Genomic DNA, 26,965 nt, shown 5'->3' on the forward strand with positions numbered 1-26,965 from the left:
CACCAATACGCAAAAGGGAGCTGACTAAGCAAACGTGAGCCTTATCGATACAGGGATGATTTTTTCTTTGGCCGAATACAACTGTACAAAGTAGAACATGACGTGATCTTCTTGACTCACACGAGCCTTTTTACAAACCAATATATTTGTTTCAATAGATTTATTCATTGAAAATAGAAAAGCAAGAAATGGAAACATGTGAAAATAAAACTTTAACCGTCATTGAACAATTGTGAGATGCATAATAATTGATGATATCTGTCTTTTTTGGCAGCAGAAATGAAAAACAAACGTTCAGATGTTACCGTAAAAACTATAATAGAGGTGCATGCGCCTCTATATTTCAAACTTCTTTTTAAAGTGCGCCTCTATGTTTCAATCTGTCCGTTTGACTATTTTAAAAACTGGAAAGTCAATAATTTTCAACCAATCCAACATTTTTTCTGACAAAATTATACTACAACATTTTCAGAACTTTAAACGAAAAAATTTGGTTTTTAAAAATTTTATTATTAAAAGGTTTGCTTCTATTAGACGGCGCCTCTAATAAAGGGGCGCTTCTATTATAGGTTTCACGGTATAAACGTCGTAATTTCGTTTGTATGTTTCACAGAACTTTTTAAGAAGCTCTATGAATATTCCAAGACTATTAATTCTTTCTACGGTATTTCGACTGTTTTTGATTTCTGTGATATGGGGCAAAGCATCCACGACGTTTTTGTTTTCGGCGTGAATATCGGTCGTGGGATTCGCTATGCCCATATGCTTGCAAGCGCTGTTATACTGAAAAAAAGTTTTTTTGCGTCTTCATAAATACTCAAGTAAAACTTACCATATCATCCAAATGGGATCTACAGGACCAAAACTTATGCAAACGAGAGATCTGTTTTCCTTTTTCTTTCGAATAATATCCATTTTTGATGCAAGCATAAATCATTATGTAAGCGTTTGAACACTTCACTTCTCGCATGTCTCTTCCTTTCTCACAGCACACGATGCATGGGTATGAATATCCACGAATGTATTTCAATGTGACAATGTTCTTCTCAATCTTGAGTACTTTACAACCCAGGAAATACTTTGGATATGGGAGATTTGCCTGATTTTCTTGCTTTATCTCTATTTTTCCTAAACTTTCGCAATGAAGGGCTGGAACCAATGAGGTGGAAGCATAAGAATTCGAATTTTGAAAAGACGGCGACTCTTGTCCCATTGGTGAGCTATCTGAGGATGATTTTTGTTGGTTAAACTCATCTCTATCACCGACGACAGATCCTGATAATTGAGCCTCTGGCATGATGTTGTTCAAGTCCGCATATGTGCTGCCAATCGGTGAATTTTGCAAATTTATTTGTGAACACTTCCCTTCTTGGTGATTTTCATTATCAGTTGCCAATGGCTCATCCGACATTTGAAGTTGTTCACTTGGAAAACGTTCATTTTCGGAAGCTGCTCCATATCCCATTCCAGAGTTTGGATCCGTGTATTCCGTATCTTGCATTTGCATACTCATCTCGTTTGAACCCATTTCCATTGAATCTTGCAGAACATGCGCCTCAGTGTCTGAGTATTCGTGTGATGGGTAATCTACTTGATCGTCAGTAACATCAACGGGCATGTATTCTTCACTGTTTCTATCACGTTCGTTTCCAGCATTCACCAACACATTATTATTCGATCCCGTGAATGCCTCATGATAGGTATCGTAGAAGTTCTGTAGAAAATTCATATGTTGAAAATTCAAACATGAAAAAGACTTACAGTCATCTCCGCGGACGTCGGTAGTTTCACATCAGGGTTCAAAAATTTCACAATTCTATGAAACTTTACATTATCGAAAGCCGAGAAACTGAGGCCGGTATCTCTTTTGAAGTCCACTAAAAGATATGTCAGGTACGTCCGATCGCGCGTCTGATCAGCCTGAAAAATTATTATAAAATTATAAAATTCTTAATAATAAAAAACGTATCATATCGAACTCCCTAATAAACGCTTGCGAATGACAAAAAGCAAAAAGAAATGCAGCTCGTTGCCAGATGGGTAGAATATGGACATCAATACTACCAGAAAGGAAGAGAGAGAGAGAGTGTGTGTAGCAAACTGAGAGACGTCAATGATTCACAGAATGAGAGGGCAGAGAAAAACTGTCCGTCCGTGACGAAGAAGAGAAAAAGAGAGTATAACGAACGAGAAGAGAGACCACCACGACCACGAAAAGAGAGTACCTACCAAAAGGCCTAATAGAGAAAATGAAAACGAACGCTGTTTTGCCTTCGAACAGTTGGTTGAAGCTTAAAACAAAGGGAATCATTTTCCGATTTATGAGAAACGATATACATTATTGTTAACACAATTGACTCCGATTCATTAAAAAAATGATGCTCGCCCACTGGATTTCATTGGTTCTATTTGTTGAAGGAAGTGATTTAGCTTTTAAAGAATTCGATAAAACAGTAAAAAGATAATTAAATATCTGAATTAAAACTTCATATCATGCAAAAAATCAAGATCACTTAACAAAATAAAAATAGAGTATAATTATGAAATGATAATTAAACTACTCGCTTTTTTTCGAATTTTTGGCTTGATAAGAGGCAACACGATGCTTGTGGACTCCGAGCATCACAACTGGAACAAACATGACTTTGAAGAACCAGAAGGAGAAAAGCGTTCCGAGAGCGACCTGGAATAAAGGTTTGAAAATTGCGAAGATAGAATCATTATAAAACTGTTTTAGCCAACAAGCCTCTGCCTGTACCTGGATATCGTGTTGCACACATCCAGTGGTGATTTCCCAAGTTGTTCCGATGATTCTGACGGCTTGTTTTGCAAAATTTTCTGGAGTGACCACGAAGATGTTGTTGGCCTCTTCGGCTTCATAGGATGCGACTTTGGTTGCAACGAGCATCGGAATGAGACACTGAAAGTCGATAGATGAATACTACACATAGCTTTACGGATGCCTGAGCACCCCTTTTAAATCTGATATTCCGCAACATTGTCCACCATAAAATTCACTAACTAAAAATTCCGATGTCCAAAGTGGAGAGGTCCTTAGGCAGAGCAGACAAGTCATCCTTCTCAAAATCGAAATACAACACCAATACGCAAAAGGGAGCTGACTAAGCAAACGTGAGTCTTATCGATACAGGGATGATTTTTTCTTTGGACAAATAAACTGTACAAAGTAGAACCTGACGTGATCTTCTTGACTCACACGAGCCTTTTTACAAACCAAAATATTTGTATCAATAATTTTATTAATTGAAAATTGAAAACCAGGAAATGAAAACAAGTGAAAATAATACTTGAACCGACATTGTACAATTGTGAGATGCATTATAATTAATGATGTCAGTCTTTTTTGGAAGCAGAAGTATAAATAAACTTTTCAACTGTGAACAATACTATAAGCGTGGTACTACCAGAAAGAAACAGAAACGTCGTAATTTCGCTTGTATGTCACACAGAACATTTTAACAAGCCCTATGAAAGTTCCAAGATTATTATTCTTTTTTATGGTTTCTCGACCGCTTTTGATTTCTTTGATAAGGGAAAAAGCATCGACGATTTTTTTGTTTTTGGCGTGAATATCGGTGCTGGGATTTGCTATGCCCATATGCTTGCAAGCGCTGTTATACTGAAAACTGTTATTTTGCATTGTTATAAATACTCGAGTGAAACTCACCATCTCATTATTATGGCATATACAGGAATAAAACGTGTGCAAACGAGAAATCTGTTTTCCTTTTTCTTTTGAATAATATCCATTTTTGATGCAAGCAAAAATCATTATGTAAGCGTTATAACTCCCTTTCACTTCTCGCATGTGTCTTCCTTCCTTTCTCTCACAGCACACAATGCATGGTTTATTCAAATATCCAGGAATGCTTTTCAATGTGACAATGTTCTTCTCAATCTTGAGTACTTTACAACCCAGGAAATACTTTGGATATGGGAGATTTGCCTGATTTTCTTGCTTTATCTCTATTTTTCCTAAACTTTTGCAATGAAGGGCTGGAACCAATGAGGTGGAAGCATAAGAATTCGAATCTTGAAAGGACTGCGACTCTTGTCCTATCGGTGAGCTATCTGATGATGATTCTTGTTGGTTAAACTCATCTTCATCACTGACGACAGATCCTGATGACAGAGCCTCTGGCATGATGTTGTTCAAGCCCGCATATGTGCTGCCAATCGATACGTTTTCCCAACTTATCAGTGAACACTTCTCTTCTTGGTGATTTTCATTATCAATTGCCAAGGGCTCATCGGACATTTGAAGTTGTTCACTCGGAATATTACCATTTTCGAAAGCTGCTCCATAATCCAATCCATGATTTTGATCCGTGTATTTCATATTTTGCATTTGCATACTCATCTCGTTTGAACCCATTTCCATTGAATCTTGCAGAACATGCGCCTCAGTGTCTGAGTATTCGTGTGATTGGTAGTATACTTTGTCGTTAGCATCATCAGCGAGCAGGTATTCTTGGCTGTTTCTATCACCATCGTTTCTTACCATCACCAACACCCTATTATCCCATTCCGTGACTTTCTCGTAGAATATCTGTGCAAAATTCATATATTAAACATTGAAACACAAAAAAGTGACTTACAGTCATCTCAGCGGAGGTCGGTAGTTTCACTTTAGGGTTCAGATACTTCACAAACTCATGAAACTTCAAATTGTCGAAAGCCGAGAAATTCAGGCCGGTATCTATTATGAAGTCCACTAAAAGATGTGTCAGCATTCCGTGATCGTGCTTCTGATCACCCTGAAAAGTTTTATAAATATATAAATCTTAATATGAAAAAACGTACCATTTCAAATTTCCTAAAAAGCAAAAAGGAAAACAGCTCTTTGTCAGATGGGTAGAATATGAAGATCAATACTACCAGAAAGAAAGAAAGAGTGAGAGAGTTTGTGTGTGTGTGTAGCAAACTGAGAGACGTCAATGATTCACAGAAAGAGATGGCAGAGAAAAACAGAAGAGACGACGAAAAGATTGGACCTGTCAAGAAGTGCAATGGAGAAAATGCAGATGACCGTTGTGTCGGTTTTAAACAGCAGATTCATTTTCTATTTTTCAATCATTGAGAAATGATATACTCTCTTCTCAACACCATTACCTCTGATACATAGAAAAATTATGCCAGCCCACTGGATTTTATAGATTCTTTTTGTCAGAAGATGTGATATGGTTTCTAACGTATTCAGAAGAAGTAAGGCAATAATTAAATATCTGAATTAAAACTTCATATCATGCAAAAAATCAAGATCACTTAACAAAATAAAAATAGAATATAAATATGAAATGATAATTAAACTACTCGCTTTTTTTCGAATTTTTGGCTTGATAAGAGGCAACACGATGCTTGTGGACTCCGAGCATCACAACTGGAACAAACATGACTTTGAAGAACCAGAAGGAGAAAAGCGTTCCGAGAGCGACCTGGAATAAAGGTTTGAAAATTGCGAAGATAAAATCATTATAAAACTGTTTTAGCCAACAAGCCTCTGCCTGTACCTGGATATCGTGTTGCACACATCCAGTGGTGATTTCCCAAGTTGTTCCGATGATTCTGACGGCTTGTTTTGCAAAATTTTCTGGAGTGACCACGAAGATGTTGTTGGCCTCTTCGGCTTCGTAGGAAGCGACTTTGGTTGCAACGAGCATCGGAATGAGACACTGAAAGTCGATAGATGAATACTACACATAGCTTTACGGATGCCTGAGCACTTCTTTTAAATCTGATATTCCGCAACATTGTCCACCATAAAATGTTAGTGAAATTCACTTACTTGAACGCGAATTCCGGTGCCACGGTACTCATCAGAAAGTGAATCAGAGAAGAAGGAGAGAGCAGCTTTGCTAGCGGGATATGAGCTGAGATACGGAAGTGGTCTCCAACCCTGAAACAAGAATAACTTTATTCAACTGCGAATTTCAAAAATGGCTTACAGTCATTGATGAGATATTGACAATGATTCCTTGTTTCTTCTTAACCATGTTTGGCAACACTATCTCGGTCATCTGAAATGTTAATGTTCAGACTTCTGCAGAACTGGTGGTACTCACCTTCACAGAAGACATCAAATTGACACGAAGAATAGTGGAAGCCAATCCTTCCGGCAACTCTGTCAAAGTTCCGATGATGTGTGGCGCGATTCCAGCACAATTGACTGCAAACTAGTTGTTTCAATCAGTTTTAGGAATAAGTCTTACTCAAAATTCCGATGTCCAAAGTGGAGAGGTCCTTCGGCAGAGCAGACAAGTCATCTTTTTCAAAATCATGAACATGAGTCTTCACTTCGCATCCATATCGTTCTTCCAATTCTTTCCGAGTATTGTTCAATTTATTAATGTTGCGTCCGATCAAGTAGAACTTTTTGATTCCTCTTTCCTTGCACAATTCCTCGATGTAAGCTCTTCCAATACCATCGGTTCCTCCAGTGATTACTGAAACATATTATTAGTTTTAGGTGAAAACTCATTTCATGACGTATATGTTTCATTTCTGATCATGTACTAGTTTTAAGAGTACAAGCACATCTGGATACAGAATACTTTCCCAGAATCGGCTTACTTCCGAATGATCACAAAAAATAGTCACAAAAATGTTGCAAGGTCACAAACAGACATATTTTTGTTTTGAATTCAAGTTTCTCACCAGTCCAGGTGTCCTTCAGATATTGCAAATCGTGCTTTGGTGTGATGAAATGAACAAGAATACTTTTGCATATGATGTAGAGGAACTTGAGCACACGAACACACCCGTAAGAGACAACAGCAAACTGTAGAGCACTCCACAGAACCGCAGACATCTGAAAACATGAAAAGATTGTGGTCTGCAACATCAAATCAGAGGGAAACGTGGCGAAATATTTAATCAACGGAAGACAGACAAAGAATCGGTGTAAAATGACGAAAGTGATGGTCGACGGATAGAAAACCTTTTATGAGTACGAGTAAGAAGAACGGGGGCAACGGGAAAGGAGGATAATGAGTGGAATGATCCAAGGCCGTCCGCGCGCGCGTACAAACGAGTAGACAGTAAGAGAGCGGAGCGTGTGTATGCGTGAATGTGTGAGCGTATACCAAAAGAAATATGTCACCGCACGGATGACCTCGTTGATCGTGTCTGTTCTACTGAGGCCAAGGGGATAGACAGATTGATAGTTTGGTATACAAGATATGGTGACTGTCAAATGTAAGTTGAGAAAGAGAATTCAATCGAAACATTAGACAGTGGATTCGTATGCAATGTTTGAAGAAATGGGCAAGTGTAACATGATGTTTCTCGACATTTTATTGGATTTGTAATACTTGTTTTTCAATAGTGTTGAAGGGGCGGCTGAAGAAACTTTGAAAAGCATTTCAGAAACAGTGGGTGGATGTTAGTGACCAGTTTTTTTGTGGTTTTTATCATTTTTCCTATTTTTCAAGTGTTTTCCCAAACATATTTTCTTTTGAATGAAAAAACTAGAATGTTTTGTCAAAATATCGGGAAAGTAGAATGTTTGGGGGAGCTAAAGTATAGTTTTTCGACGAGTATTTTTAGTTGCAGTCCACTAACGATGAAAATGTCAAATATACAGTTCAACTGCAAGCCTTTTTCCCGGATAAAACTGCTAACGGAAACAGTGAATAAGCTTTCAATAACCACAATTCAAAGAACTATTGTTGTTTCAAACATCAAAACACTCAAAATGTAAAAATGAATCGGAATTTGATCTTATCTTATTCTTTTTATAAAAAAATACCTCGAGATTTTTTCTTTTGACATTGTTTGATGATCCTAAACTTGATTTTTCTGTAGATAAGAGGCGGTAAAACTTTGGTTTTTTGATTTGCAGAATGATCTATTTGTACCTGTACATTTCTTAGATTTTTCTTTTTGTCACAACCCTTGTTTCAGTTATGTGCTTTTGGCCTTCGAATCTGACCATTCCAAAAGCCTAATCCAAAGATAGATTACTTCCGTGCTGAAGGATCATAACAAGCGTTGATAAGCTAAAGCTCAAAAAATTAATAATGCACTAAACAGAAAAACACTAAATCCTTTCGTTGTGCTTCCTAAGATAACATCATTCTTCTATTCAATTCTAGGAGTTGTCTTAAAATAATCCTTTATTTCAACGAATGAATTTTCACTATCATCATTTCTTTGCAGAAAGCAACGTTTTCATTTTGAAACCTTATGATTAAGAATCAAACAGCTAAAATCGAGAACATGTTGCTCTGTTCATTTTCTTAAGAATCGGACTCGGTAGAGGTTTTCTTATGGGTGGTGCCATCTTCTCTCGTAAACAATAGTTATGAGTAACCATTCGAATATTTCTTTGTTGAGTATAGAGACGAATTTAAAAATAATTTATTCTTTTTGAAAGTAATGCATTTGAAACTCGACAAATTTGAATGAATTATTGGAACATGATTAAAATGAAAACACATGTAAACAGAAAAACTCGAATGGGGGCAAATGAGAACGGGACAAGGAGACAAAAATAAAATTGCTTAACACCGAGATCGGCTCTGATGAAAAATAAGTTGGACGCCATAGAACTTTAGAAGTTGAATACAATGTTAGCGTGCATGAAATGAGTATCGATTAAAACGACATCTAGTTGATTAAAAAACAAATACGCATGAACAAGAATAAATACGTGAACTCGACGAAAGAGAGTTAAAAATCGAACAACGGGAACTCCTCGTGCAGAGCATCAAGGGCATCCTCCCAGGCTCCGATGACTTTATCAATAAGTTCCTGAAAATTAGATTGAATTAACCAATGTTAATTGGTTATGTAGAGTATACCTTGTTTCTGTTATATTGAGTGATCTCATCTTTGGCTGGTTGCACACAGAGCATGATTGAGGTGATGAATGGGAGGTGAAGAGCGTGAGCAATGAAGTTGCGACGGTATGCTCTGCGGAACTGACTCAATGTAACATTGAGTACCTTTCCAGCTTCCTCAGTTTTAGTTTTCAACAGCTCATAGTAAACTGGAAGAAACTCCTGTTCGGCCAGTCTTCTGGTTGTTGTATCGCAGCAGAAAGTAAGCATGTGCCCGAAGTCCTCAGCAATACTTCCAGTGTGCAAGTTTTGCCAGTCAATGATAGCTCCAAGCTCGTTGGATGCCATTTCACTTCCAGTTCCTGTGGACTTCCACAGCATGTTGTAGAACCACAAGTCTCCGTGACAGAGGAAATCGTCAAGTCCTGAAATAAAAATGTATATTTTTTCCAAAACGAAAAGTTAATTACTGACCGAGTGCCTTGTGCGAGTCACGATGGAGGAAAACAAAGAGTTCTCTTGAATGGTACATCTTCTCAACTCGTGAGAATGTTTTCTTCAACTCTGGATTACGGTCGACATAAGTTTTGACAACTTGATGCATGTTGGCAACAGTGTTGATGAATTCCATTGGGAATGAGAACTTCTTCTTCCACTCCGCTGGCATATCAATTGAGAACACATGAAGATTGACCAACTGAGATGCAATTGAAAAGAGTTGTGACATATTGAGCGACTCATAGTATGGTACACTGACCATTCCCTCAAGATCTTCCATCACAATGGCTCCAACTTGCTTGCCAGGATTCTGTAAAATAAAACATTAAATGGGAATTAGACAACAATAAAAATTTACCATTTTTTGCGAATAAAAATAATCTGGAACTCTGATTCCACTGATTCTCTTCATTCCGTAGAAATCGCATTCTCTGTTGTAGAACGTAACGAGTCCTCCAATAAACCGATCATCAGCTCCCTCTGGCATTTTTAATTTAAGAGTTTTCTCTAGAGCCGCTTTGATGTTAGTAGTCTCTGGCATTTTGACAATGTACTGTAACAAAATAAACTTTTTTGATGCTACAGTAGATCTGACATACTTTTTGTCTCTTCTTGTTCTTGAATTCGATAGAAACACGCATGATTTGAGAAACGAAACCATCTGATCCTAATTGATGACAGTCAAGTCGACTGATGCTTTTTTGGAATTTAGACAGACCAACAGCATTGAAGAGCCAGTTAGCATGAAGACCGTGGTTTCCAATTGGGTACATCTGACCATCAAATTCTAGAAAAAATAAAAATGAAAATGTTTTTCTTGTTATTGGTAATTTCTTACTCTTGCTGATGTACTCATGCTCCCGAATGTTTCCAGTGTTTACAGACAAAGCACGGTTTTCCCCATTCTGAAAAAGAAAACTGTAGTTTCAATTCAGTTTTGTAATGTTGCAAGAGTCACGTAAGCGTTAATCTCTTTACAGCAAACAGGAAGATAATCTAATCTCTTAAACCTAATCCTATAATAAACACTTGGCTTTTAGAACACTTTACATATCAATTTTCGAACGGCAAAGTAGAAATTAGTTTTCAAATCTAATTTGAAAGAGCAGCGCTTTGTTTTCCTTATCCTGGTAAGACTTGGAATGGCAGCAATTAACAGTTGACCAGAACACTTAACACAATCACTTTCAGATAACCTATCAAATTTAGTTAGAGATGAAAGAACAGGAGAAGGAGAATGAAACGATGAAATTAGGAAGTTTCATCAAACCAGAACGAGAATTCTACTCTAATGCAGAAAATGTCCAGTCATATAAGCGCGTACTAGCAAACAAAAACAAAGATGGCTTAAAGCATATTATGAATATAGAGTGAGCTATCACTTACGATGAAAATCTTGTTCCTTGCATGTTGCTTGTAGCGACAGTTCTCCGAATTCAGTACCATCCCGTTGTTGTTCTCCATTTCAGTTGTAGATTGAACAGGTTGATTGCTGGATACCAAAGGTAAGAGAATCGAAAAACAGTTTGTAAAAAGTAAGACAACTATGAGAAGAGTGCAGGAAAGTTATGACTGAACAAGGGGCGTTCTTCTTTTGGACGAGCTTATAAAGGTGGTGGGGGCGGGGCGGACCGTTTTTTCTGATACCGCTCTCTGATTCTAATTATCTTTCTGCAGAATAGTTTGAGAGCTGACAAAGGGGCGGAGTCAACATGAACCCAGTGAAGGAAAATGGGGGTGTCAACGGTGTTTCGTTCAGAACTTGAGCTTTCACAGGACAACGGCTGTGCTCTTGGAGACTACAAGAGGCGGCGTTTTAAGAAAATTCAGTAGCACTAATGAGTTTAACACATGCCTAAACACCATGCATCACATTTGGCAACTGATGTTCGTTTTCTCCAATCAGACACTGTTGCCATCAGTTGAAATTAAAGTTTCATTGAGGCCTGCCTACAAAGAAAACGAAATGACGTGAACTACTGTGTCCGTGTAGTTTCTACTTGGATGAGGACAGAACTTGAATTAGATGAAAGTGAATTCAGGATTAGAACTTCCTCGGCAAAACGACGAATAAACAGTTTGCAAACGGCAGTACAATTGGATCGGATTTATATATACATGGGCGTGTACTTTTGATGGTTTTTATAATGAGCTAAGCCCAGATCTCGTTTCAGGTGATGAAACAAAGAACTGTATTAGGAGTGAACAATTTGTAGAGACTGATTACAAACCGATGGTCTAGTCGTTTTGCGATGACGTTCATGGATTCTGATTTCCATTTTTGTTTCTGGTGTCGACCACACTTCATTGAGCGGTTTTGAGAAAAACTACTACAGTACCATCTGACTGTCAACACCGTAAGCGTGATCAGGATGAAAAAAAAAACAGTCAGTGCAATTGCTAATTTGTTGTGTGAGGTCAAGATCGGCGGAAGACTGCCGGTCACTTCAAACAGTACCAATTTAGAGTTCAGTGTTGCAGCCAGTGAAAATGCGTAAAATTGAAAGAAACTTCCTTTTTTCTCCGGATTGTTCAAGAACTATACCGTAAGACTGATGACGTTTTGATGACGTGCAGAAAAATATTAGAAACTGAACTGTACTCCCTTCAAAACCGGAAGACGTTTGAATTGGAGAAAGGTTGACTTTGAGACTGTTCCACTGCTCACGATAAGAATATTGCGTCGAAAGATGAAGATTCAAATCGTATCTCAAATTCTAGTTTTGAAATTTCACTTGCGCAATTTTGTGTGATTAGATATGCAGATACAATATTTACACTTCTGATCTGTGATGCCGTTTTCTCCGATTCTCCCGACTACCGTATCCATTTGACTCATTTCCAGATCAGATAAAAACAGAACGTTTGATTTAGTCATCAGCATGTTGATCTGGAAGTACACACCAAGTTCTTCAAGTTCTTCATCAAAACCCACTTCTGAATGAAAATAAATTTGATAGATAACAATCAAAAAATAATATCCTCAACGGATTAATGCTTCATGTTCCCGATGATTTTTATGTTGTTTCACCATTTTTTTTAATGATGACTTTTCCTGGTTATTGTTAAAGTGTAAGGATTCGATATGCAGAAGTTAGATTATCGTATGATTTGTCACGTACATCAGAATCAACCCGATGTGCCTTTGTAGCGTGGGAGGTCGTTCACAGAATTAGTTGCAAGGTGTTCGGGAGAAAGTTGTGGGAAAAAGGATCATCGAAACAAACGGTGTTCCGCAAATTATGTTTTGTGAATTGACTAGTGCGCTATTCCTGATTTGAGATTCGGGATGACCAAACGTAGTGAAATATTCCGTGTCAAATTTTGTATCCAATCACATCATCATGAAATCTTCTTTCAAATATATCCTTTTAAAACTAATCTCTGAACTAAATGTTTCTGCAAATCCATACATCCTTGAATCCAGTTCCGTGGTTTGTAGACACTTGGTTTTGTCATTCTTGATACTTTGATTTTCGCTACCCAGTACACCTATACCATGGATCACAAATCAGATATTGTGCACTATGTCCATTCGGGTCAATGTCTCAGTCAAAGGGCTCCGAGACAATATACTCGGGATTATAACCGCAATTTTGCGAATAGTCTTGAAAACTTTTTTCGAACATTAAGGAAACCTTTTCGCTAATCTGCGCCCATTTCCAAGAATGAAAGCTGTTCAGCAACAATCTTGTCTGTTTCACGTGGATATAGAAGACTGCTTCAGTATGAATTGCACACCAACTACGGGGTGAACTCCATAATATATAATTGAGTCAAGTCAATCAAAAGTGTAAATGTTTTCTTTTCTCAATTGCTGTTGTCTGGAAATGTTGTGATGAAGTTCATAAAAACTTGATTAATGTAAGTGAGGTGAAATGTTGGAAAATCAAAGTAGAAAATCTACATGCCTACAGTATATCTCATTTTGCTATTATAGAACAAATGTTTTTCTCATGAATGAAAAAGGAAGATTTCTCAGAATCGTATCGTTTTCGAAAAACAAAAACATAATTTTTTTCTTTTTCATCACATTTCGAATTTCGGTTTTCTCATTATAATCGAAGACACCCTCACATGGGTTAGGTTCTTGAACATCAAAGTCAAATATCACTGTTCTACCAAGAAATTTGGGTTTTTTGATACCATAATGAGATAATCTTAGAAAATCGAAAGTTAGTTCCTTGTTGATTAGCAAGGTGCCGAATGGTCAATTTTATCTCTGAATTGTCATACGAAAGTACTTCCAATCAAAAGTGGTTCTTATTTAATGATCGAATTGACTGGTTTCTACCAGGAACATATGTTGCAAAAAGGGAAAACACAACAAACACATATTCTTTTAATAGCGGATACCAACAAAAACTTCGCTGTTCAAAAGTGGCGGTCACAGGAAAGACTAATTCGATTTTTAAGTCACCGAACACGCATAAACTAGACAGTACAATATATCGTAAACCATTAATGTCTTGAAAAGAAAGTCTAGTTCTATACTCTCGATTGTCCAAAGGAAATTACCTTTGGGGTCTGAAAACCTGGACAACAAGGAAGTTTCAGATTTGCACGCATTATCTTCCTCCGCACTTTTTTGCAACATAATCATATTGAGAGCCTTTCGATTGAATTGTACCTAAGACTAAACGTCAGACTGGTAACATGATGTGTCAAAATGCGGTAGCTGATAGTGCCTTTCGAAACTTTGCACCACTCTATTCGCGCTAATTTAGTGATATTTGAACTTCTCGGAACAAGAAAAACTTCTAAAGTTCTCGGAGACAAATTATGAAATGGAATGTAATAATCGAAGGCTGATGTTTCAATTCCTGAAGACGTCATGTTGAATGTGCTACTTATTATATGTGCTCTGAATACCTTGAACCGATCGATGAATTCTCAACGATCCCTGGATATTTGTCATGCTATTGTTTATAACTTAAACTTTGATCCGACCATGTTTTTCTTTCAAGAAGGGAACAAACGTGATGCCTCTGACCCTTTGTAGGCCACACCGACAATAAACAACTAATTCACACCACATTTAATTTGCTACCTGTCCAAAACTTTGGTCATTGAGACTTTTTAAAGTTTTCTGACACTGATCAATGAAATATAACTAGGTAATTCTGATTGGTAAAATCTTCTTTTTTTGAATTCGAAAATGTTGTGTACAGAAGAGGTCAAACCCTATGAATGTGTAATGAATCGTGGGAGTTTTTATGTTTGATAATTCCCACGATTCACCTGGAGTGTGGGTCATTAACATTCTTATCTTTGTTTGAAGTGTTTTATTGTAGCTACAGTATCCTTTTCTCACGTATAATTGATACAGGTCATTGGCAAGTGCCTCGATTCCCATGTTGATTATTCTTCTTCTACCCAACAACTGCTTTTGAATTCTTCCAAGGAATCATGTTCTCAAACCGATCGCGGGTCGTGATTTCGAATGGTGATCCTCCACTCTGATACAACATTTCCATAAAATGTCGCTCTCGAAATATTTGCTCGGTCATGCTTTGGGATAAGTGCCTAATGAGAATATCAACAAGTATATTCGCGCTCGCAGTGCGCGTTCGCATTCATCAAGTTTTGGACCAGACCCTCTTGAAACCTAACGCAGCTTGTATGCAAATGACGATGAAAGACACAAGAATTGAACAGAAACAGTATATCCTCCCGCGAACGCGAGTTCACGTTATTTGCGCCCACACACCGCCCCTCTTCTCCCGGGAAAACAAGGAGAAAAGTCACAAGGAAGAAAAGTTGGGCTCTTCGGTGACACTCGTCCTCTTTTGTTTCCCCTCTATATCCAACCTAAATATGGCATTGCGGATAACTGTTATTCTTTGTCTTTACGCTTTTCAAATTGCACAGTGAGTTCATATCCGTTCAGACGCCTTCATGTCAGACTTCTTACACATATATTTTCCATATGTTTTGTTTTTTTCTAGTTACAGAAAAACAAAAAAGTTTGACTTATTTCCTCATTCATATAATGAGAACCTGCAGGAAAAATGCAATCTAGTAGTGGGTGGAGGGAGCAAAATTTCCTTTTTGTTTTTGTAACTTTGAACAGAAACATTTCCAAGGTATTTGTGATACAAATATTATATCTTTGCAAAACTGCAAAATTACAAGTGAATCATTTCCTCGTACTAGAGTTAGAAGCTGAAGTTACTGAAGCTGGGGGTTCCAAAGCTGAATGAGCACATCACATCACTGAGGATTCATCATCCAAAAATATATTCACATCCATCAAAAGTTGATCCTTTCTGATGAGTGTTTGGACTCGTGTAGACATAACGAGATCTTTGGCAAGTGTACTAGTCAGACATGTTACAAAACACAATCACAACATATTAAGATTCTTAAAGTAGATCTGTCTAAAAAATGGAGAACGTACCTAAAGGTTTCCGTCACAAACATCAATGCCAACGAACGCTTATCTAATTTTAGCCAAGATCAACAACGTTTTTCCAGAACGAGAATTGCATTTCCATACCGGAGAGAACCTAATTCAACATGTACTTGCATACCGGAAATTGATCCAGTTTGTGTAAGGGACGGTCCGTATCAATACACGTATTCCAACATGTGTATCTTTCAATGTGCACAGGAAACTAAGAAAGGTCAGTTAAATCCAAAGAGCATATTTTTTCCTAAGCTTCCGTATTCAAGCTTCTTTCTTAATCCTTTCATTGGATTCACCAAGAGCAACATCAAGAACAGGATATATGTACTAGCGGCATAAAACAAAAAAATGATTCAGTGTAGTCACAAAATCATGCAACTATAGTTTATAGCATCGGATTGCAACTGGTTTATGATATGTCTCTCAACAAGCGCCAACAAACATGCTATACAAAAACACATGATGACCCTGAAAATAAAAAAACACAGCTCATTCCAGATTTGGCACTTCTCTACGAGGGATCGTGTTGTTCGGCAAGATACTGTAACATGTTCGAACAACCTGTATGCGCAGAAGGACAGGTGAACTATTGAATTGGGCCTGAAAAACGTAAACAGAAAAAATGAAATCTGCAGATGTATCAAACCGTATGCGAATTTGAAGAGAGACAATGCATTGAGTTCAAACTCTTCAAAAATCATATCTCAATGGATTCCAGTCAAGAAAAGTTAGTTTCACAGTATATATTATCATTGAACACAGCAACAGATTACTGTAGAGTCCAAAAAAGAGATTTGATGGCAAAGATATTCAAATTTGGAAGGAGATTTACAAAACAATCTGTACCATAGCCTATTACCCGCAAATATACTTGTATTTCCTTCAGATGTTCCTGTACAGCACCTTGTCCTACGGAATGGAATCCAGTTTGTGACAAGAAAGGACAGACTCATGCCAACTTCTGCACGTTTTTGAACTCAAAGTGCTATCATAAAAACCAGTAAGAGTTTTCATAGAATATTTCTACAGTAATTTTCGAAAATGGTAACAAAAGATGACGGTTCACAAAGATCAAAAAACTACTATTATAACCAGTGAAATTCAAGACAGTAATACTTCGCGATTGAAAAATCAAACGATCATCCAAGTTTCAATCGGTTTGTGGTTTGAAACGGTAGTTTATGTTCCTAAACGGTAGAATGAAATCATAGGTGATTACTCATAGGATTAAAAATTCATTAAAAATATAGTTAATCGTATTTTGAATCCTAGCAGAAAAAGAGTAACCTGTTCATTTTTATTGTTCCATAAATAACTTGAGATATCAATTAGTCATCGATTGGATTGTCTGGTATTTCCAGATTGAATACAACACTAGAAGTCGACTATTCGGGTGTATGCTGTGAAGATATGTGCTCTGCCGGTCAAACATCTCTAACAGTTTGCGATTCCGAGGGTAGAACACACACCGATATATGTTCCTTCTACGTTGTAAGTTTCCTGTTTCTGATGTATTTCCGATTATCCAAATTTTGGTAGCAATGATCACCTAACCAGAAAAATCATCATTTCACACTCGGTTTGAAGTCTGTAGCCGTGTGACGATGACGTCCCCAAATCCTAGTGTTGTGTCATAATTTTGGCTATTTACGGTCTATTTCGATCAGAAATTGCGTTTTGGCACTATAATCCAATAGCAGATCAGATACGTTCCCATGATGACGTCGTAATGTGTGAAACTATTCTGCCAGTCTAGTTCATCGAACAAATTTTATTAGAAAAAATCTCATTGGCAAGTGTGGGGGAAACTTGATTGGTCAGAAAAATTGTGCTCAAGTCTAAATAACAGAATAATACTGAGAAGGACACATAATTCGGTTGACTTTCCGATTATATTAATTATAGTGTTTGTTTCTTGGAAATATCAACTTTTTTTAGGCTAAATGTCGTCAAATGAGGCGAGGAACCGGGAAGAAGCGTCTCCAAATTGCTGGTGTCGGCCCGTGCAAGCCTAAAAATCCACTTTTCCGATCATTTGATTATTTCGTCAACCGATCTGTAAATTACCGCCAATCAAAAACTAATCGAGTATAGTTATTGAATTGCCAATAAAAATTTTGCCAAAACCAAGTTTATTTCAATATTCAAAGTGACAAAAAACGGGGGGAAAATGTTGTTGAATGGAAAAATTGTGTGACGGAAATTTCCTTTGTTTCGTATGCTTGATTTTTATATCAGTGGTTATGAAGAATGGTGAAACCAGTAAGCGTTTGCTTAACCACAAGGATGGAGACTGTCCGGGATATATATTCGGGTTGGGATGAGAAAATGTTTGAGAAGATGCAAGAAAATATGAACAGGTACGGAAAACTAGAATGCAGGTGCACTACTATGCAATATTTTGAAGAGTGTGGAAAGCCAAGAATGAAAAAAACAATAAATCAGAAAGGTGCCCAGATAATTATAATGAAAATACAGAAAACGTTTTGTTCATAGAGATTCACAAGTTACGTGAGAAATCGGTAGGAATTATGGCTTTTTAGGAAAACAACAGCTTTCGAGAGAAAGAGAGAGAGGAAATTAAAGTATTTCAAGTTAGATGATGGCTAACAGCTGGTTGCGTTACGTTTTGGATTAAATATTATACATATCAGTATGAGTTGAAAAAACTGTCTTTTTAGAAAATTGATTAGACTGGGTCGATTTCCACACCGTCGATGTCAATCGAGTTGTATTGCACAATTTTTGGTCTTTCTCGGTGTTTGTTGATTATGTCGCAGATGTCGTCGTAGATCTAAAAATACGGCGTTTAAAATACAGTTTAACGGTTTTTGACTATCACCTTGTGGACATCTCCAACAGTGACCAATCCTAGAGTTTGTGCGATTTCTCCTTCCATAACCTCAATCCAGATAATGTTGCGTTTGATCGTGCGATGGTTCTGAAAAAACATCATTCATGCATATTTTCCATTGTTCATTTTCTTTTCGCTTACATCTGGTGTGTATGTTTTTCCTTTACTTGTCTTCTGGACGTTCAGAATCTCGGCAGTATATGATCCTCCACGTTTGGAACAGTCAAAACGTCTTGGACGGTAGACGATAGCTTCATCGGCGACATAAACAATTCCACCTCGACGAATCTGAAAAAAGGATGAATGAGATGAAATAGAAAAAAGAAAAAAGTGATGTCAGACATGACAAGGAAATGGTTGGGGAGGATGAAGAGACAATCTCATTTCCACAGAAGTCCATCCCAGTTTTGGTCTGTCCTGACACAGATTTATTTCATTTCAGTTAACAAGGAATTGAAAAGATCAAGACATTTTTATTAGTCGGTTTTATCGCTGTTTTTTTCATTTCGGAACACAAAGCTGATTTCTCAAACCCGTCGGGAAGTGAAACACGGAAGTGATCATTTATCGGTACAAGCTAAATGGGAAATAGTGAATGTGTATCTGGCATTTCGAAAAACCCGAAATTTGAACTTGAAAAACCCTATTTTATCTTCTTCTTCCCTTTTCCAACTTCATGGAATATTCTATTTTACTATCCCATAAAAATACTCTACTCACTTCTGAGTTTGTTCCATCATCGAGAATGAATGCGTCGACGTGCCATCTGTAGCGTACGGAGGAGTCCGGCACTCCGGGGTCACAATGGCGGCCGAAAACGCAACCCATCTTATTTCATAACCTGAATTGAAACATTTTTGCGGTATATATAATAAAACGAAAAGAAAAAAGAAGATAACTAAAAATTTTTAAAGTTAGTTTTTATGGTTTATATACTGGAACGATGTTGAATTCTGAATAGAAACTTGCGTTGTGACTGAAAATGGAAAACTGAAACTCGCGAAGAAAAGAGAATAATAGTGGAACACACAAATCGAAGTCATGATGAATGAGAGAAAGTGAAAATGAAAAATTCCGAAAAATAACTGGTCCATTAGGAAAATCACGATACTAAAAGAAAAAAGTAAAAACGTATTAAGAATCTCATATTTTTCCTTAATTATAATCAAGAACCATTTAGACATAACAAAGTACGATGAGAAGAGTGAAAGAAAAAGAAATCCGAATGCGAACAAGTGAAAGAGCAACCGACGAGCAGAATGGCTCTTTTATACACGCGAGATGGGCGGGGTTTCCCGTACACGGCCCCTCCAAAACGGAATTGTGCTTTGAATGTTCTCCAAAATAATAACAGGCTTAGAAAAAAAACGCAACGCCTACGAAGAATCATATGGAGGCACGGTATTCAAACAAGATAAGAAATGAAGGTTATCTATGTTTTTTTTCTACTTTGGAAATACTTGAAATGCGTGTTTCATCATTTTTTCGAGAAAAATTTCTAGAAACATATCATCACAGTTGTGCTTATCATTACATTTCATTTTTTCGGTGAAAACGGTCTACGTGAGGTACAAGAGGCAAAGTTTAAGCGAAACCGGATGCACACAGACACTGGCACAAACGTGAAGCAGGAGAGGAAGAGCATCAATGGAAAATGGCAGAGAGCGTTTGTGAATGCCGCACATCAAGAAGCTTGAAATAGGATCTGTGTGCGAATTAGGCCCGACGTATTTGGGCAAAGTGCGCTTTTTCAGGTGCCGAGGGCACTCGATTGGTTATTAAAACTGGATGGTCTAAGAAACAGTTTCATTTTGACTTAATAAAAAACGAATACAGTTTCGCATTACCCGATTGTAATTTTCAAGCTACACTGCAATTTTATGAAACTTCACAGAAGGTCCTTCCATACTTCCACCGCTGAGGTTTGAACCTATAAGGTATTTCTAGCTTCCACTGTTTATGTTTAACAAATAATGTCAAATACTGCTTTCACTAACTTCTGGATTTTCAGTACCCGAAACAGTTCCTTTATTTTTCCAAATGATAATGACGAATTCGATCAAGCTTATGAAATAACAACTGTTGCCTATCAACTTAATTTAGATGACGTAGTTGTACTGTAATAATTCAGGAACACATGGTATTGAATTACGTCAAAAACGACTGATGCTATTTTCAGAAATAACGCTCCTTCATTTTAAAACAGGACGCTTGGAAAATTTTTCCTTTTTCGTTGTTTTCTTTTGGTTCTGTATCTATTGTTGTATTTCAAATGAAAAAATGAAAAAAACCAAACAGTGATAAGAGAAAAAAACGGAAAAAAGAGTGGGAGTTAAGAATGGGTGCGACGTGCTTGATCTGTACAACCTCCGGTTCAACTTCCCTCTTGATAAATAAGGTGGACTACAGTAAACTCCCAATTTTGCAATACTCGAAGGGATATTAAAACCGATGGAGATATAGAAAAAGTATTTTTAATTTCCTGAAACCCATGGTTTTCTCTAATCTAATATAGCAAGGCTTTTGCCCTTAAAAACCACGTTGTCAGAAATTCAATATCCATATTTGATGGATTGAAATCAGATAAAAAAATGTATTGAGAATGCTAGAATACTGGAATAAAAAGAGAAAATGAAAAGAACGAACAACAATACCAAACAATTGGAATAGTAAACGGTCGTTCAAACGTCTTATCCCGTTTTAATTGCTTCTGACTCACTTTTAATTTTGACGTTGGAGAATTGAAATTGTTTATGTGAGAAAATAAAACAAGAGACATTATTGAATGTTTCAAATGAAAGGTCAAACATTCTAAAAATTGAATGTGTGGGCTGTGAAATTTCTTTAGGTTAACCGGAACGAAACCTAAACTGGCGAACAAAAGTTTGAAATATGGGGAAATGAAAGAAAAAAAGAAAGAAAAACGGCAATTTGACGGGAAGTTGTTTCTTATTTTAAAACATTTTTGGTTTTTGGACCATTTTGAATTTGTTTCCTGGTACTGCCAAGGGTGGGGAGGAATATGTCTAGAGGGTGGTTTTGCAAAGTAGAAGACTTTTTTGACTAATTTTTCTTTCTGAGGTACAGTATGACACGAAGGATGAAATATGTTTTTGCACGAAGCGTTTATGAGAAAAGGGTTGCTACTGTCAACGACATATGTTTTGCTGACATTTTCATGGTGACCAAGCAACAGACATGGATTTATGTGAAATTACGTTTTTGTAATACATGAAACGGGAGCACGACTTGAGAGCAACGTTTCCAAAATTGACTTGAGGGAGTGTTTGCACAAACGCAGTACCTTATTGAACAAAAATTCATGGGAAAGTGCATTTTGAACAGCTAGAAGTTAAAGGACGAATGGGACAAGTGGTAAGGAGGGTAGATGGATTGTCGTCACGAGAGTGAACTGAAATGGACATAATCGAGTACCTTTTGTGTTTCCATTCATCTTTAATGTATGAGATTTTGTGCTTCAAACGCTTTCGCCGTTTTTATTGATGTGATCTGTAGTGAGTGTGAGTGTGAAAGTGAAAGAGCAAAAATTCAAACAAGAGTTCCAGAAAAAAATCAATTTTAGAGAAAATATCAGACTCTTTTTTTGTGTTTGATTTGCTTGATCCTGGTCGGTGGTTTTGTTGTCAGTGAGTCGGAAAATTTGGAACATCTAAGCTTGCTAAAAATGTGAGTAAAAATGACAAATAACATATTTCATGATTAACAAAGCGTGAAAAAACATGTTTTGTGAAAAGTGTGAAAAAGTAGTATTTTCTAAATAATTTGAAATTTCAACTACAGTGATTGTTTTAAATAACGCTAAGACTATATTTAATATGTATTTACTCCAGTAAGGTTTTGAGAAGCACATGTTTCAAAATAAAGTTTGTTGTGATGTTTCTTCACCAGTTAGTTGCAGTACGCAAGAAAAAGAATCCGGCGGAGTTTAAGGAACAATTGGGGATGTTCAAATGAAATTTCCGTCTTTTGCCTGCTCGGCAGACCATTGAATGGGAGCGCGCGGTGTCAAAACTAAGCAAAATGTCTTGACGGTTTTAAAATCAGAATAGACAACACAACACAGAAGAAAGAAAGTTCATCACAATGCTCGATCGCTGTTTTCATTATTCATTGGATTTGAAATAAGAAGCGAAAAACTACGAATAAATTATTATTGTCTTGCGGAGAATTAGAAAAAAAACCGAAAAATTGAGAGATAAAGAGAAATCGACCATTTCATTCTTTCGCCATGTCGAATATTCATTGAACCCAGTTCTCGGAGCAAAAATTAAAATGGCCGAAGACTAAATACTTTTGAATTTTTTTGTTCCTCTGCCCTTGTCCCAATTGAAAAAAAACGTGAGAGGGAGAATCGAATGGAAAACTGACAGCCGAGCACAGCAGAGCCAAATGCGGAGGATTTGATTTAATTGAAGTGTGACACAAGTGTTTGAAGTGTGGGACGGACGACGGGGGGTGAACAAAAAATTGATGGGGCACACGAGGATGTGACCGGATTGAAACCTTTTGTCCACATGACTTGTATACAAAATTTATGATAATTGAATAAAAACGCAACATTTTGTGGAAGACAATGGGATTGACTATTCGAAATTATATTAAAAACTATGTTTCTAAAAAATGGAGACATTAAAAAAAATTGAATTCACTAGTCAGAAAAAATTGATTGGAACATGTCAAAGTTTCAGCGATTGTGATTATTTGAGTAATTATCATTTGTATATTCTATGGTTTTCCTTTAAAGAAACGTACCTTAACTAGAACCTGCCAATCAAAATTAGAAATAAACTTAATCTTTCACTATCAGAATATTCATTTGAAACATACCTGAATATGTTTATTTGTAGCAAAGTTGTCTTGCAAAAATTTCAATTTTTTCTTATTCTCTTTTTCTGTCTGAAAAAGAAATGAAGATTAATTGTTTGAATCCCAAATAAGATTATATTCCGGAACGAATACGAAACTAGACAAGGGTCACGAGAAGATTAGTGATGAACAAAAGGATTGATATTTAGGAGGAATAGCGTTCGTGTCTGAACCACATTCTGTAAGTGTCATTCCGGAAAAAAACACTGAAAAACGGAAGAGCAGAGGTAGAAACGGAAGAATAAGAAAACAAGGACAAACCGAAGTGTTCCGACCCCTAGAAGCTAATAGCAAGTGAGTGAGAAGCAGCAAAAGTGAAAGGAAAATGAGAAGAGCGACGTTGGGAAGTGACTAGTGAGCAGGAACCGGTGAAAAAAGAAATAAAAACGAAACGACGAATAAAATTTTTGAAATTGAGAAAGAAGAATCGAAAAGGAACAGAATTAGATGGAGCATGAGAGGTTTTATATCGGCAAAATAATATATTTTATTTTAGTAATAACCAACCATGAAATGTCACTCCGATGGGTAATTATAGTGGAACTCTCTCACTAATAGTCTCGACTAAATAACGGTGCCCCCCATTTATTCCCCCCGATATCATTCAACAGGAAGTATTCACAATATCGTTTTTCTGCGCTAGAGCGGAATTCAGAGCGCACATTTTTTGATACAGCAGTTAATGCCGATGCTGAGATTCGAAGCCGATATTCCACATAAAAACCGAGAACCATATGACTTTCGCACACTTTTTGTCGCAAATGTGACTTGACTTGAGTCAGTGGCTCATTCAATGAAAAAAATTGAGAGTGGAAGGTCAAAAAATTCCGGCGGCTAAGTGACCACACTGATGAGCAACCTTCCAAGAACCCGAAAAACAATTTGGGGAGCAACTACTCACTTTCGAAAATTGTACATTTTAGAATGAGATAAGAAGTTTTGCATTTTTCATAAAGATCCACGGAATGCTTTTAATAAAGGTCTTCCATTTTTTCAATGTGCCCACATCAAATGTTTCCCAAAAAAGTGCATGTTTTATTGGTGATGTTGATGAGCGTTAGAGGTCAAAGTCAACTTGTGCACCCATCCGAAAAGAAATACTCATTTTTGGGTCTGCCTGCAAAAACAGAAATATTCAGGGGGTGAAGGATCTGAATAATCTGAAAATTTGAAAACAAACAAATATATCCTTATTGTTTTTCTTCCACTAGACATGCTCTTTTGCACCGCCTGTGGCTCTTTTCTTAAAAACAGCAAATGATCTAGATTCATTGAAATAAACAATTTAATTATTAGAACGACAAAAACGGAGTGGGAGGGATGAGCAATTCCAAAGAATAGCGGAGCATATGGAGTCAAGTTCATTGAGGATTAGAATAAAGAGACTGATGTGGGAAAAGTGGAAGAAGAAGAATAAGAAAGAGACACGATTATGTTATTAGGAAGAACATGCAGAAGTAAAATGAGTCAAAGATTCTTGCATTAGATACAACAATCAATGGAAAATAATATGTAATTGGAGAGGAGTGTATGAGATGTTATAATTGGAGATTTGAGATGAAATAAGAAAAATGAATGTATAATTGTGAAAATGACACTTTGCCCTAAGGACACTTCAACACATCCATTTTTTCGTATTTTCTTCTGTTTTTTTCGGATTTTTAACCAAAAACAAAAAGTGAGATGTCGATTCGAACAAGTATTCAAAAGGAAATTTGAAATGACATGCATGTCAGGTTTAGAATTACAGAGAGAGGAGAAAAGATGACGACATCAAGTTTCTCGGAACAAATCCACATTGAGAACTGAGAAAAATGTGGACGTATGAGATTCTAGAAGCAATTAAACAAAAGAATTCAATATTTGATTTGCTCAGTCGTTGATAGTTCAATGTTTACATCTTGGATTAAATTTTCAAATGAACATGACTTGGACATTTTGCAGAAATGAACAAATTACAGGAAAAAACTAGTTTGCTTGCTCCCGGTTTTGCAGATCTCTAATTTTTTATTAGTCATCATCAGAATTAATTTTAAAATTTAAGCAATCTTTGATATTAACTGAGATGTTATCAAAAACTAAAATTACAGTATTCCCATTGGACTACATTTCAAAAACTAGAAGAGTGGTAACACAGAAAAATAAGTTATTGGTTGAGAACTGCCTCGAAGGCTAATAGAGGGTAACTTGCTGAATAAAGTCACATCACTGGCAGTGTTTTGCGCGTCCCTCGGGGCATTTAGTCTCATCCGTTTTTGCCCGGTCAATTCGCGCAGTATTTGGGACCTCCTCTCTTGTTTTGATAAAATATTCAAATTCAAACACAACATTTCCCACCCCCACTAGAGGATAAAGGAAAAGGAAATCCAAAGAAAATAATGAAGCGGAAATTATGTTTGGCAGCATATTCAATTCCATTATTATTTTCTTCTTTTTTCATTGTTTAGGGATATTGGCATAACTCGTGTTCTAAAAGGGCAAACCGAGAAGAAATCAAGAAATTCATGAATACGTGACTGGAAAGAAGATCAAAAGGAGGGTCGAAAAACTCAAAACTCGTTCTTTAAGTAGTACATATTTCCTAAGTCAAACCCTCTCCGATTTCCTGAATAATGGATAAAGAGCAGCTCAAACGAAAGCTTTCTTGTTGGCCAATGACATTTCAAACATTTTTGACTCGATTCGAGAATAAAATAGTGAGAATTGCAAACTTGTACTTTTAAGTTTTAAAAGCTCTCAAAATATTTGACACAATGTACTTTCCAGCTACGAAAATCATTTGAACAAAAAATAAAACCTACAGAGATTTAAGTTCATTATGACAAGTAATCAATCCAAATACTTTGAAACTCTTGTTATACGATGTCCTGAGTTTTTCAAACTTATCAATCATCACCCATGACTAATCGGTTTCATAAGACAAAATTGAACAACAATAGTTTAAAAATTGTGATTGACTCAGACCGGGGGCCTGAAAACACGTACAATGTGACCCACTGAAATGCGCCAGACAAGCGGCCATCTGAATTTTCTCCGCTAGGAATACCGAGTTGGTCATAAGACAAACGTTTTGTGGTGGGTGGTGTCAAAGAAGATAAATGGGTTTGGTTTGGTCCGTTTTGGCTTTGTTCTTTTTCAAAATATCATCACATCATGTTTTTAAATTTCAACAAAACCTCTCGTTCATCTTAGTCGGAAAGGGATCGGATTACCAGGGAACAAAAATAAAGAACGGATAAATTGAAAATGAGGTACGAAAGATCAACCTTTCCAGGGTCTAAGAAAGTATAGTTTCAGAGGAAAAATGTTGAATTTTTCAATTCAACAATTGAAAAAGTGAAAAAGCGTACTACCGGAAAGAGCGAAAACAAAAACACAACAAGCGAGAGGAGTTGATGGTGTCAGTTGCTGTTTCGCGATTGATATCATCTTTGTTCATCTATCCACACCAAATCATTTGGCACCTAACGAGTTTTTCGACTTCCAGTGATCTCGAAAAGCAACTTAAAAACGAAA

The 26,965-nt window shown here is 36.8% G+C and overlaps 5 protein-coding genes across 5 annotated transcripts; 1 reads left to right on the forward strand and 4 right to left on the reverse strand.

The window, feature by feature from the left end:
- Window positions 1-543: 543 nt before the first annotated feature.
- On the reverse strand, window positions 544-4,754 carry GCK72_024094 (uncharacterized protein; the record flags this gene model as incomplete). The annotated part of the gene is made up of 7 exons (XM_053735719.1): window positions 544-783; window positions 833-1,714; window positions 1,762-1,920; window positions 2,600-2,683; window positions 2,759-2,920; window positions 3,689-4,570; window positions 4,620-4,754. The coding sequence occupies 7 exons, from the start codon at window positions 4,752-4,754 to the stop codon at window positions 544-546; spliced, it is 2,544 nt and encodes an 847-aa protein (XP_053579285.1).
- Window positions 4,755-5,330: 576 nt separating this feature from the next.
- Window positions 5,331-6,829, reverse strand: GCK72_024095 (uncharacterized protein; the record flags this gene model as incomplete). The annotated part of the gene is made up of 7 exons (XM_003117512.2): window positions 5,331-5,456; window positions 5,532-5,693; window positions 5,807-5,917; window positions 5,967-6,038; window positions 6,084-6,187; window positions 6,231-6,464; window positions 6,676-6,829. The coding sequence occupies 7 exons, from the start codon at window positions 6,827-6,829 to the stop codon at window positions 5,331-5,333; spliced, it is 963 nt and encodes a 320-aa protein (XP_003117560.2).
- A 1,862-nt stretch (window positions 6,830-8,691) lies between these two features.
- Window positions 8,692-10,763, reverse strand: GCK72_024096 (uncharacterized protein; the record flags this gene model as incomplete). Its single annotated transcript, XM_053735720.1, has 7 exons — window positions 8,692-8,772; window positions 8,823-9,226; window positions 9,276-9,609; window positions 9,658-9,852; window positions 9,899-10,086; window positions 10,138-10,204; window positions 10,686-10,763. The coding sequence occupies 7 exons, from the start codon at window positions 10,761-10,763 to the stop codon at window positions 8,692-8,694; spliced, it is 1,347 nt and encodes a 448-aa protein (XP_053579286.1).
- A 4,353-nt stretch (window positions 10,764-15,116) lies between these two features.
- Window positions 15,117-16,712, forward strand: GCK72_024097 (uncharacterized protein; the record flags this gene model as incomplete). Its single annotated transcript, XM_003117537.2, has 5 exons — window positions 15,117-15,169; window positions 15,777-15,925; window positions 16,207-16,289; window positions 16,344-16,435; window positions 16,595-16,712. 5 exons carry the CDS (start codon window positions 15,117-15,119, stop codon window positions 16,710-16,712), a joined length of 495 nt encoding a protein of 164 aa, XP_003117585.2.
- A 1,685-nt stretch (window positions 16,713-18,397) lies between these two features.
- Window positions 18,398-19,390, reverse strand: GCK72_024098 (uncharacterized protein; the record flags this gene model as incomplete). The annotated part of the gene is made up of 4 exons (XM_003117757.2): window positions 18,398-18,502; window positions 18,551-18,649; window positions 18,704-18,850; window positions 19,283-19,390. The coding sequence occupies 4 exons, from the start codon at window positions 19,388-19,390 to the stop codon at window positions 18,398-18,400; spliced, it is 459 nt and encodes a 152-aa protein (XP_003117805.1).
- Window positions 19,391-26,965: the final 7,575 nt, after the last annotated feature.

The sequence above is a fragment of the Caenorhabditis remanei genome, chromosome X (genome assembly GCF_010183535.1).
Source record: "Caenorhabditis remanei strain PX506 chromosome X, whole genome shotgun sequence".
Taxonomy (NCBI): Eukaryota; Metazoa; Nematoda; class Chromadorea; order Rhabditida; family Rhabditidae; genus Caenorhabditis; species Caenorhabditis remanei.